The following is a 13,209-nucleotide window of genomic DNA, read 5'->3' on the forward strand; positions in this document are numbered from 1 at the left end:
CAGATCTCTGGTGTGCAAATGGTCATTAACTTTCATTTGACCTTGGGTGTAGAACTAATATTGAATTTGTGCACAGGGTACACTCATTACACTCATTTGGTTCCCGCATAGAAACTACATTCCCGAGAGCTGCAATGCTAGACGCTGCCTTTTCAGCATTCCTGCAGAAAAGGTGACCCTCCCTCTCACGCCTGTCTCCAGTCTTACACCCACCTCTCCACTCCAAACCTCAGCAAACCGGTTCTCTGCACCTGACAGCATTTATGAAACACAGGCGGTAATAGGTAGGAATGTGGCCGATGTAAAATCACCGCCCTGGACCACACAGGACACACAGACCCTGGTCTGCGAGCCCTCGCATTCCTGCTTCAGGGACATTCGGTGCTCATTCTACTTTCCTGTATCTGATTCTCTTAAAATGGGAACAAAAGCCCATTTAGAGCAATAATTACTTCTGTCTAATAAGCACTACATACTGCCACAGAAATGCCCTGCAGCACGCTTCTGAAAACAAAGGCCTCAAAAACCTTGCATTCTTGACTATGCTCTGTTGTGATTATAATTATTCACCTCCTTGGCAGATAAGTTTCATTTACCATCTTAATAGATGCGACCGTGTTGAAGAGTGAAGAAGACAATCATCTTGCCTTGCTTCATAATTTCCTAAATTCTGAACGATCCTCAGGGTTAAAGGACTCCAACTTCCTATAGCTGATACTCTCAGCCCTCTCTCTGGCTGTTCAGGAGAAATCAGGGCAAAGGGCTATTTTCTTTTATAGTATGTCACTGAATGGTTATTTATCATTCCGACTTAATAGCTCTAATTACAAAAGACGGTGCCACGGGATTTTTTTTAAAAGGCAATTTTCTTTGTATCCCAGTGGGAGAGTTAGGAAAAATTTACAGAGCATCTGCTGCGTGCATTTTCAATTGTTCTTGGGTTTTAGCAATGCTATTATTTTCTCAGTGGTAAGAATTTTACATTTTCAAGTATCGTCTAACTTGACACTGCACTGGGAATTATGGTTTCCAGATTCTTATTGTGGTTTCATGCCATTAAAATAAAAAAAGAAGATACAACCTGTCAACCACCGAACTGATGGCTGTTCAGTAAGAATACTCGCGGGATGGGACGGGAATGTACAAAATCTGTTAGCAAGCAGAAACAGGACGGTCTCGGGCAATGTTAGAACAAGGGGTTATTATAGTGCCAGAGAAAGAGAGAGATTTTGCAAACTTCAGCAATCAGCATGGTGTTAGATAAAGCTCTCTCTTCAGGGGAAAACATCCTAGACCATCAATCAATCAGGAGACCAGAATGTGGTTGATTATTTCAGGGGAAAAACACATGCTACTTCTTTCCTCTTGGTCAACAAATGTAAATGCGACATTCAGTGGGGTCACAGGACAATCAGAGCAGGTCGGTGCTGGCCACTAATGGAGTGGTGGCCCCTGGCCAGCTCGGCACCCAGGCAGTGACAAAGGAGAAGAAAAGGACAAAAACTAAACTATGTGGAAACGTCAGAGAGAACAAGGTGCATTCTTTGAGGCCAGACTGTGAAACATGTGCAAAAATTTAAGTGGTTGAAAGCATCACTAAAAATTAAGCACAATATCTTATTATGTAAATGCAGTCAACAGACGTCTGCCATTTTAAACTGGTATTTTTTAGGTCAAAGAATCATTACAAGAACACTCAGAGATTAGACCAAAAAAAAAAAAAAGACATTCAAGAGATGATTGCTATAGCTTTTAAGCACATTTAATTTTTTTCCAATAAAAAATTACCACAGGAAACCAAAAGATAGACAAGGAGTTTGAGATAGCAATAATTGTACTATCAAGTGAGTCCATCTTTGCTGGCCCTTAATTTTAGTATTAACATCTACTCTAAAATCCCACTGTATCGTGCAGTTCTGGGTATATGAGTGACATGTTTACAGGGGCATAAGGGTCAAGTCAAACATGGTGTAAAGGAAAACAAGAATCTGTCAACCAAAAGTAAAAGCTAAGAATTCAGAGTACCATAAATGTTAGAGCAATTGCATGGGTTTAACAGTTGTTGTTTTTTCTGAATGTGCAAAAGGAAAAGTCTTATTTCCTACTGTTAAAAACAATCAGTCAATCTATTTCATTTCTTGTGCCAAAGCAACAAGAAAGTCTTTTCCTTGGAGCACTTCTGCCCTGAAGGAGAGCATCTCTTCCCAACTGTGTCAGCCCCCAAACCTCAAACAGAGCTTCCTGCCAACATCCGACTTCCCCAGTTTTCCATTCAGACACCTGGGAAGGGGGCTTAGAACTGGTACAACTTCCTCCAAAGCATTATGGGTGACTGGCGATTGCTACTACCAGTGGATCTTAAAAGCTGGGAATTTAACCAGAGTACCAGGATGACAAAAGACCCTGAACTTGCCTGGTAGGTTGATTGCCATCATGATTACTGGAGCCAGAGACTGACTTCTTGAATGTGTTACACACTTCAATGCATGGCAAATACTAGTAACCAGGTCGTTGAAATCACACACCATTCAAGTGCTTAGTGAAGCCTGAATATTGGATATGAGGGTAATCAAACCAGAGGATCTCTGAGGCCAGGAGAAAACAATTCAACTCCAGTGTAAAACACTGAATGCCCTCTTATCCTTTCTAGCCTATTAAAAATAGTATTTATAAAAAGCCAAATTGTCCATGGTAATTAAATGCAACAGGTAAACCATTTTACACTATTTTATGTTCCATAATTTTGGTATGTCAAAAAGATAATTTATGTAGTAAGATATTTTATTACTACATCTTACTACACAAATAACCCTTTAACCTGAATCTCTGGCTGATTTTTTCCTAGAAAGAGGGGGAATGCTGCCATCCACTAATTAAAAAGTTTTTTGAGTTGTTTTCCATTTCCAGGAACAAAAGTGGAAGGAAAATGGGAATGACTCCTCACAAATCACATCTTAACTCTCATAATCTGTAACAGTCGCGTGTGGGAAAACCTGGGTTTGCGTTCTGTCTGCAGACTTCCTAGCCTCAGTGATCTCAGGCACAGCGCTTCCTCTCTCAAGCTGGAGATTGGGTCAACACGAACAATCCCACTTGAGGCAGACACTGGGGCTCCGGTGACCAGCAGCCCTGCCCCTTCCGCTGGTTTTCTTTTGGGAGCCACGCCTACCTGCTCTAGCCTCCTTCTGTGTCCTGCGCGGGGCTGATCTGATCTCCCTGCCCCCGCCCACCCACCCCATGCTCCCACTGCTCCACAGGTGGGCATTTCATGGCTCCAGCGAGGTCCCCGCCAAGACTGCTCTCTTCCTGCTGAGTTTACTGCTAACTCCATAAATTCTCTGGGCCAATCAATCATTTCCGGTTTTCAGTTTTTCTATCACTTGCACCTAAAAGAGTCCTGAATAAAATGTTTCCAGGGTTGTAAGTCTGTTAAGGAAAATGAGTGAAAATATTCACGGTTATAGTTAAATGTTAGAGCTGGAAGGGATCTCTAAAAGTTGCCAGAATCTACACCAACTTCCCCCTGCCCACGCCCCCACCCAAGACACAAACTGGAGTCCTCTTACTAAGGTCACAAAGATATTTAATGACATAAACAAAGCCTAAAAACCCTCCCTTCTTTTCTAACCATTAATATCTTAGATACATAGTTTTAAAACACTTAACTAGCCATGGGTTGAGCAGAGAGAAGGAAATATAAAAACTGCCAAACAGATGCACCAATACGAGATTTCCAGCTTTCTGGACATGGAAGCCCATCCTGGCACAAGGTTGGTGTGACCGAAAGAAAACACATGTAAAAGCACTTTGGCTGTGAACTCCCTGGAGAAAAGAAGAAACCTATCTCCTAAGAGTCTAATTAGCAGACATTAACAGTAAAATAAGCAATCCAATGAAAAGACATGCAAGGATATCTGAGCTAGTTTGAAAAAATCTTGTGAAGCCTTAAAATGTTGTTCACATGCACTTAAGGTTAGCAGGTGGAGAGAAAACTGTTTAAAGGCACATCCTAATGGTCTCTTAGAAAATTACAACAAAATGGATTTTTTACTAAGCTAGAGCCTTGAATCATTTATATAATGTATCGATTGGCTGTTACTTTCATTTCTGTTTGTATGGTGGGCTGAAATAAAAAAACTTTTTCTTTATCCTAACTCTTGTTTTAATAACCCTTCGCAGCAAGACATAAATCTGGTATGACCACCTGAGCCCTAATTAACATTTTCCTGCAAGACATAAGATATTAGGGTAATCAATTCCTTCTGTCAAGTCACAGATGTACCAACTATCATTTTAAGACATTTTCTTACATGTTTACCAGTTTATTTTCTTTAAAAAACAAACAAGCCCATTTTCAAAAAACAAGTACACAGAGAAAGTACCATTCTGTAGCTGGAAGTCTTTTAAGGCTGTGCTAAACAGCTTTGCATTTTATCACCTCCTAATTATACAGTAATGAGTTTTCCCATTTCAGCCAGCCATTGACTACTAATGTTTTTATTTATAAAACACATGTTGTGATTTAAAAACAGCAGGAGCCATAATTGCTCACCTTTGCATATAGTACCTGTATATCGTATATATACACTGTACCTGGCATACAGTAGATGCCGGATTAGAATCTGACGAAGGAATGAAGGCACTACCTGTGACTTGGCCTCTCTTGTCCCTTGTCACTTTGACTTTTCATGTACTCTCCATGCCAACTAAAGCCATGTGAGTGTAGAACAGTATCTCTAGTACTTCTATGTTTGAATTCTTTAAGTATTTTTGGTGATATTTGTCTTTAGATTCCTTTAAAATTTTGTTGGGGGTGAGGAGAGAAATGTCCTATTTTTCTCTAAAGTAATCTTGTTTGCTCATGTTACTTTTCTACTCAGAAAATATTATATCTAGTTCAAGCCAGGGACTAAATAATAATGCAACTACCAATGATATTAGTCAAACTTATGTTGCAGGGCCACGGCCAATAAAACAACAGGAGGGGGAAAAAGGAGTTATTTGGATTGGTAACAAAGAGACAAAATAGTCACGATGGACACATGATGTATTATCCCATGCAGAAAATCCGAGATTGTTTTAAAACAAGCAACTGGAACCCATTTGAGTTCAACACTTTTGCTAGACTCAAAATCAAGAGTTCTCGTGCAGCAAAGACACACAACCAATGAGAAAACAGACGTGAGTGTCAACCTTATAAAGTGTATACGGCGAAGGAAAAGATCCAGAAGAGTCAACGCCACACTGAAGGAGAACAAGTTAGGGGGCTGACACCCCCAAGTCTACGCTCAGGATAAAGCCACGGCGGGTAATCAGGGAGCCAGGGGCTGGGGAACCGACCGGCAAACAGACCCACGCAGCGAAGAGCACAGAAACAGACCTGTACAAACCCAGTCGACTGATCCGTGACACAGGAGCAAAGGTAATACAAGGGAACAGAAACAGTCTTCTCAACACACGATGCTGGATCAAAGGGACATCCAAGCGCAAAACAAAAAACCTACACACAGACCTCACGCCTGTCACAAAATTAAGTCACCATGTAAAAGGAAGAACTATAAACTTCCTAGACTGTGACACAGGAGAAAACCTAGATGACCTTGGGAATGGCATCCTAGGGTATAATCCCATAAAATAAAGGTAAGGAAGGTAAGTTCAACTTCATGAAAATGAAAGACTTCTGTTCTTTGACAATGTGAAGTGAATAAGAAGATAAAATTACAGACAGGGAGAAAATATTTGCAAAATAAAAAGAACTGTTATTCAAAATACTGAGTGAGGCAAAAGCACGCTCACCGTTGTATGTAAAAACAGAGTTTATTTTCACATTATTATTTTTTAGTTATGGTATTATTTTCCATATGAACAATTGTAAAACTACCTTTGCCCCACCCTGTATATAAAAAACTCTTAAAACTCAAAAATCAAACCACCAACCTGAGTAAAAAGAGGGCCCAAGATTTTAACAGACACCCCACCAGAGAAGTTGTATGGATGGCAAATAAACATATGAAAAGATTCTCCACATCACATGTCATCAGGGAACTGCAAACTGAAACAACAATGAGTGAGATACCACTACACACCTATTGGAACAGCCAAAATCTGGGACACTGACAGCCAATTCTGGCAAAGATACGGAACAGAAGGAATTCTCTCACTCATCGCTGGTGGAAATGCAAAACTAAACATACCTTTACTATGTCATCCAGCAATCATGCTCCTTGATATTTATCTAAAGGAGTTGAAAACCCACATCCATACAAAACCCTGCACAGTGATGCTTATAGCAGCTTTATTTATAATTGCCAAAACTTGGAAGCAAGCAAGACGCCCTTCAGTAGGAGTGGATAAACTGTGGAACATGTGGACGATGAAATATTATTTGGTGCTGAAAAGAAATAAACTATTCAGCCGTGAAAAATCAAGGAACAACCTCAAATGAAGACTGCTAACTGAAAGAAACCAACCCCAAAAGGCTACAAACTATGATTCCAACCACATGACATTCTGGAAACAGGTACAAAGGGGAGTGGTGGTGGGTTATGGGGAGGGAGGATGAACAGGGGAGCACAACGGGTGTTTAGAGCAGTGAAACCACTCTGTAGGATACTATAATGGTGGCTGGCACATGTCGTTAAACATTTGTCCCAAAACATAAAATGTACAACAAGAATGAACCCCAGTGTAAACTATGGACTTTCGGTGACAATGATGTGTCAGTGTAGGTTCACTGATGATGACAAATGTACCGCTCCAGAGGCTGACAGTGAGGGAGGCTCTTTGTGGCGGGGGTGGGGGGGAACAAGGATGCAGAGGAACTATGTACTTTTCGCTCAGTTTTTCTGTGAACTTAAAAACTTCTCCAGCCCTGGCTGGTGTGGCTCAGTGGACTGAGTGCAGGCTGCAAACCAAAGGGTCACTGGTTTGATTCCCAGTCAGGGCACATGCCTGGGTTGTGGGCCAGGTTCCCAATTGGGATCACGTGATAGTCAACCACACACTGATGTTTCTCTCCTTTCTTTCTCCCTCCCTTCCCCTCTCTCCAAAAATAAATAAATAAAATCCCTAAAAAGAAAGAATTTAAAAGTAAAAATAAAAACTTCTCCAAAAAGTAATCTATTTTAAGAAAAATGTCATGAAAGAGAAAGACTTGAGAAATCATCACAGAATAAGGACAATTATAAAAAATGAGAGACAGAAAAAATAGTTTATTTATAATAGTAACCAAAACCACAAGGTACTTAAAAGTACATCAAACAAAAGAAGTGCAAGACCTTAACAGAGAAATTTTTTAAACAATGTTGAAAATTTGAAAAAAAATGGAAAGATATCCTAGGTTCAAGGATGGAAACATTTACCTCCAAAGCATCAAATTCACCTAATAACCTATAAATTCAATATGTTTAAGAAAAAGCCCAAAGAGGTTTCACGGAAACTGACAAAATAAAACTATGAAGAAAACAAAAACAGAAGAGAATTGCCTTTTCCCTTTCCGCCCCCCACCCTACCAAGAGAAGCCCTATTTATTTATTTATTTTAATATTTAATTTATTTATCTTTAGAGGGGAAGGAAAGAAGAGAGGGAGAGAAACATCAATGTATGGTTGCCTCTTGTGCGTCCCCTGCTGGGAACTGGCCTGCAACCCAGGCCTGTGCCCTGACTGGGAATCAAACCATGATCCCCTGGTTCGCAGGCCCGCGCTCAATCCACTGGGCTACGCCAGCCAGGGTGAGAAGTCCTATTTATAAAGCTTTGGTCATTGAAACAGGATAGTGCAGGCTCAGGGACAAACAGACCACAGGAGTACAGAAACTAGAAATAAGCCCAAGCATATACAGAAACTTCATATATGGCAGAGTTAGCACCAGATCCAATAAATGCTTCCGGGGTAACTGGCTTAGCACAAGGAAAACAGAAAATTTGTTTTCTACCTGACACCACATACAAAATAATTCCAGACAACTTAAGGTCCTAACTGGGAAAAACAAAATTGTAATGCTGTCCATACCTAGCTGTTCATCTAGCTATTCTATTTTTAGTAATGTATTTTGAGAAAATAATTGGAAAAGGGCTAAAAGACGTGCACAGGAACATATCCTCAGGTCCTTCTATTATTATTTACAATAGAACAGAAAAAATAAAAACCTAAACACACAACCGAGAGTTCATTAAACGAACTGTATAGTACAGCCAATAAAATGACGATGCAGACCTGCATCGCTGACACGGAAATGAACCCATCAAAGCAGACTGTGTGCAGCTCTGGTGATGGAGGCAGTGGTGTTTGTGGATACCAGTGGGGTCTCTTCAGTGGGACAGAGCAGAGAGCCCAAAAAGACCCCACCCAAATACCCCAACTAGCTTCTGACAAAGTCGCAAAAGCACCGCAACAGGAGTTGTTTTTTCATCAAATGCTGCTGGAGCGATCGGACAGTCATAAGCCAAACAAGAAAAAAAAAGAGGTTTAAAAAGAACCTTGAACTAAATCTCACACCTCACGTAAAAACTAACTCAAAATGGATCATGAATTCAAAAGTAAAACTATGAAACTTGTCAAGAAAAATAAAAACACTGAAGAAAATCTTTGGGATCTGGGATTAGGCAAAGTGTTCTTACAGTCAACCGGAGGACGTGACCTATAAAAAAAATTAATAAATTGGACTTCACCACAATTTAATACTTTTGCTCTGTGAAAGACTTTGGTAAGAAAACAAAAAGACAAACTGTAGCCTGGGAAAAGATATTTGCCAGTCACATCTCTGAGGAAGAACTGGTATGTAGAATATTTTTTAAAAAACTCTCAAAAATCAACAGAAAAAAACCAATCCAACTACAAAAAAAGCAAAAGACATGAACAGATATTTCATTAAAGACAACATTCAGACGGCAAAGTACATGAAAAGATATTCAAGAATATTAGCCATTAGGGAAATGCAAATACACAGTACAGTGAGGTACCACTGCATGCCTATTAAAATGGCTCAAATAAAAATAGTAAGAATACTGGATGCTGTCAAGGACACAGACAGCCTGGATCACTTATATTTCGCTAGTGAGACTGCAAAATGGTACAGCCACTCTGGAAAACAGTTGGCGGTTTCTTAAAAAACTAAATACACAACTATTAAATGACCCAGCAGTTGTACTCCTGGGCATTTCAATGGTAAATGATTAAACGTACTGCCGCACATTCATGGCATGGAGTACTGTTCAGCAACAAAAAGTAATGAACTGTTGATGTATGAAATAACCTCCAGAATGAATCTCCAGAGAATTATGGCAAGTGGAAATAGCCACTCCCAAAAGGTTACATCCTGTATGATTCCATTTATGTAATGTTTCTGAAATGAAAAAATTACAGAAACAGAGAACCGAATGGTATTGCAGGGATGAAGCAGGGAGTGGGGGAGGAGGGAAGCTGCTGTGGCTATGGAAGAGCAGCGTGCGGTGATGGGGACAGTGTGAGTCAATGCCTGTGTCCTGGCTGTGACGCTGCACCCCTGCTCTGTGAGGTGATACCATCTGGGGGGAACTGGGTAACGGGAACATGAGGTCTCTGTATTATTTCTTACAACTCCATGTGCTTATATAATTACCTCAAGGTAAGAGAGCACATGAGTCCACTTTTATACAATCTGCATATTAATATATAATAATAGTATCTACATATTGATAAAGAAATGTCTGGAAACCTGTACAAGCAAAGAGTAAGAGTGACATGATGTCTGTTAGTGACATGATGGGTGATTTTTCAATTTCTTTATAATATGTTCATGCATCACCAAAATTCTTTCAATGGGCATGCTGTACTATAATTATAAGAAAAATAATTAAAGCTATTTTTATGATGAAAAAGAGATGTAATGTATCTTTGTGGTACATTTTTTCCCACTGAACATTGTACTACATTAATTCTTCTAAATGTTAAAAGTTGTTCAACATTCCATCGCACTGATCTATCAATTTTACCACTTCCCATAAGGATGGTGTCCGATTTCTTATTGTTAAGAACAATAACAATGCAATAGGTTCCTTGTACTGGCATCTTTACATGCCTTGATGATTAACCCCAACAGCTGGAACTCTAGTTAACAAGTCACTGGGTAATGGAGTTAGAGACACCAGAACACTGAAGAACTGCTATCCTGAGAAACTATGAATTTATGTCCCATCATCAGTAGTATGTGTGAGAGACCATTTCACTCTGTCCCTCAGAAGTTGCCAAAGCTGTGTTCGCATTCCCAGCTCCACAGGTCAAACAAGTAACAAGAAGCCACACTAACTTCCTACGGCCACCTCAAGGCATAACACAGTTGACCTCACCCCAGTCTTCGACTTGCACCATCTAACACGCATGGGCCTTCCTCCTCTTCCATTCCCTTCACCTCCACAAAGTTCACGCTTCTGAGCCTGACCATCAAAACCTACCTCTTTCCACCCTGTTCACCTGGCTGCAGCCACTCCTCAAATACTTTTCACACACTTCCACCCACACACTCCCATGTGGAGAGCTACAGGGCTCACCCCTCACTGACCTCAGGTCTCTGCTCAGAGGTTCCCTCAGGGGCCTTCCCACCCACGCTCTGCAAATTAGCAACGCCCTCCTCCAGCCTCCCTGTCTGTATGTGTCTGCTCTGTTTTTCTCTGGCAATGACACACTATGGGTTTTTTATTATTTTCCTAACATTTTCTGAAGATGAAAAAAAAAATCCTCCAAGGCACTGCCATCCCAACCCGTACAGACTGTAAGTTTGTCTCCTTATTGTTACAGGAACCAAAGTCACCTCCAGCACCATTGATTTCTAAGCCCTCCCTCCTACAACTTTTATTTGGTGCCTTCCCCCCAGGTCAGGCTCCACCCACACAAATACCTACAGTCTAATGCTGCTCACTGAGGGGCTCCATGCACCTGCCCTCTGCGTTCGATAACCTTTGGGTCAAGGTTGGTGTTCTCTGCATCGCCCTTTTCACCTTTATAACACCCAGTCCCTGTGTCCTCTATAGAAGCCAAATCAACAAAGATTACTATACATATAATTAGCTAATTCATACTAAGGTCTGCGTGATTTGGTAAGTAACTGAGAAAAAAGCAAATTCTTGGAGTTTCCAAGTGGAAAAAAAGAATGATGTAAAAATGTATGACCTGTGTTCTTAAGACATTTCCATTCCTTTTATTTCTTCATATTTATTATCTCTCTTAGTTTTTGCCTTATGTCTTTCTGCCTGAAAATTCTTATTCTAGTTTGACATCATCCAGAAAGCATCTCCCTTGTGTTCGTCATTCCAGTCAGCACTGACCTCTTCCCTCTGAAGAGCAAAGGATGCCCCCTTCTGACACCCCTCCGCCCCGAGCAAGTGTTTTCTAACTCAGTGAGTCTCCAGTCGGTGCTAAATTTCAGCCTCTCTTTCAAAACGTATTTGAAAGCTCCCTTTCCACGCATCACTTCCCCGGACTATTTCCTACCAGTATCAGGAATGAGATCCATGCAATCAGTCCTATGGGAAACGCTGGCTTTAAATGGCATTACATAATAAGAATATTTTTAAAAGAAAGTATTTGAGATAAAAATATATCTTTAAAAAAGACAACTTTATGTTATTTATTTTCCTCTCTCTTTGTAATAGGCAAATGCAATGTGTTTGCTTTGTTTTTTACCCAGACTTTTTCATGGTTGCAATGAACTAGAAACATTTTTAATTCTAAATTTCATTTTCCTTGAAATGTGAAATAAGTTAAAGCAAGGCAGAGAAATTTTAAAGAACCACGTGTAGCATCCTGTGCTATTCTGATCGTACAAAAAGATTTTTTAAACAATGCTATCTTTCTGCATTCTACACCAAAACTTCCTGCAATACACTCAACTGCTCACTACCACATGATAAATGAAACACTCCCTGAGAATAAGACCTTCCTTAGGGCCCATAAAAGACTACTCACCAGACTTCTTCGCTCTCAAAGCGATAACAGCTGCTAGTTCTCTCTGCACCTAATAAAATATGAGGGGGAAAATCCATTAGAATAGAAAATTGTAGCTATCAAAAGCAGTAATTTGTTTTTACATAGGCAACCCAAATTAAAATCTATTGCAATTAGAGCTAAGTTTCCTGCCACTCTTTGGGTTTTTGTATGATTTTGGTAATGTGGAAAAACTCTGCTGAGGAGTTCTAGATCAAAAATCCTAAATAATCATATTGACTTTCTTTAAAAAGAAATCAGACAGTTCCCAGAGTATATGTATTATAAAACATTGGTACTTTTGCCACACAGATGGGAAGAACCTCAAAAATATAATCATAAAACATTCAGAAATGATGCAAATAAATTATTCAAGTAGGCACAAAAGCTGGCAAGGATGCTAACTATTATTTATCCCTCAAAGATTCTAGTTCATTCAGAAATTCTAGAACAATTAGGTGACCCTGGTTTAACTGGACTTCCGTTCGAAGACAGTAAGTGTTCACTTGAAGTCTGACTGGTTTACAGAGAACAGTTCGGGAAATATGCCACATAACGACTCATAGGGCGGATGAAATGGAAACAGACGAGACAAACTTAAAACCTCCGAGTGCAATAACACGCCCCCCCCCACACTTATCTGTGCAGATTTTTGCTTTCTCACTTTTTCCCAACCCCACACACTTTGAATGCTTTAAATCCCTTCTCCAAAGCCTTCTCAAAGAGGAACAGAAAAGAGACCAAAACAACGTTAAGCACAGTCACCTTCAAGGATAATGCGAAAAAGAAAAGTTAGCCAAGATAATCTTCGGGAAATCTGTGTTTGGTGGCGATTAAAAATCCCCTCTGGAACAAGCTCATTCTCCACAGGACACAACTTTTGAGACTTAGAAGTACAGGCATCTTTGGATGTGAGGAGGAGGTGGTGTTAGTGACTTTGGAAGGGGTCCTGATAATGACATTTTAAAGGGAGAACATGGAAGTTCAAGGTGAAATAAGATTTGCCGTTGAAATGAATCTAATTTCTATTCATTCACTTGTAGGCAAAAACAGCGTCATGTGCTAGACACTGGGACTCCACTCAGGGCCACTTTCACGACAGCCGGGAGGGACATCATCCCCCCCCTCCCCGCCAAGATGGCTGGCCACTTCCCTGGCTGGCAAGTCCGAATGCCAGTCCCAAGGGAGTACCCTTATTAAGCTGCTTCCCTGACACCTGAAGACTCTCTCCTGAAAATCATACTGTAAT

At 40.3% G+C, this 13,209-nt stretch overlaps 1 protein-coding gene across 1 annotated transcript in view; it reads right to left on the minus strand.

Annotated features, from left to right (window-relative positions):
• Positions 1-13,209, minus strand: part of RAPGEF5 (Rap guanine nucleotide exchange factor 5) — a 216,727-nt gene that overhangs the window by 117,467 nt on the left and 86,051 nt on the right. Inside the window, exon 7 of the mRNA XM_037136283.2 lies at positions 11,943-11,991. Within this exon, the coding sequence (XP_036992178.2) occupies positions 11,943-11,991 (49 nt within the window). The remainder of the gene's footprint in view (positions 1-11,942; positions 11,992-13,209) is intronic.

The sequence above is a fragment of the Artibeus jamaicensis genome, unplaced genomic scaffold (genome assembly GCF_021234435.1).
Source record: "Artibeus jamaicensis isolate MK-2021 breed Jamaican fruit bat unplaced genomic scaffold, CSHL_Jam_final contig_3230, whole genome shotgun sequence".
NCBI classification, from domain to species: Eukaryota; Metazoa; Chordata; class Mammalia; order Chiroptera; family Phyllostomidae; genus Artibeus; species Artibeus jamaicensis.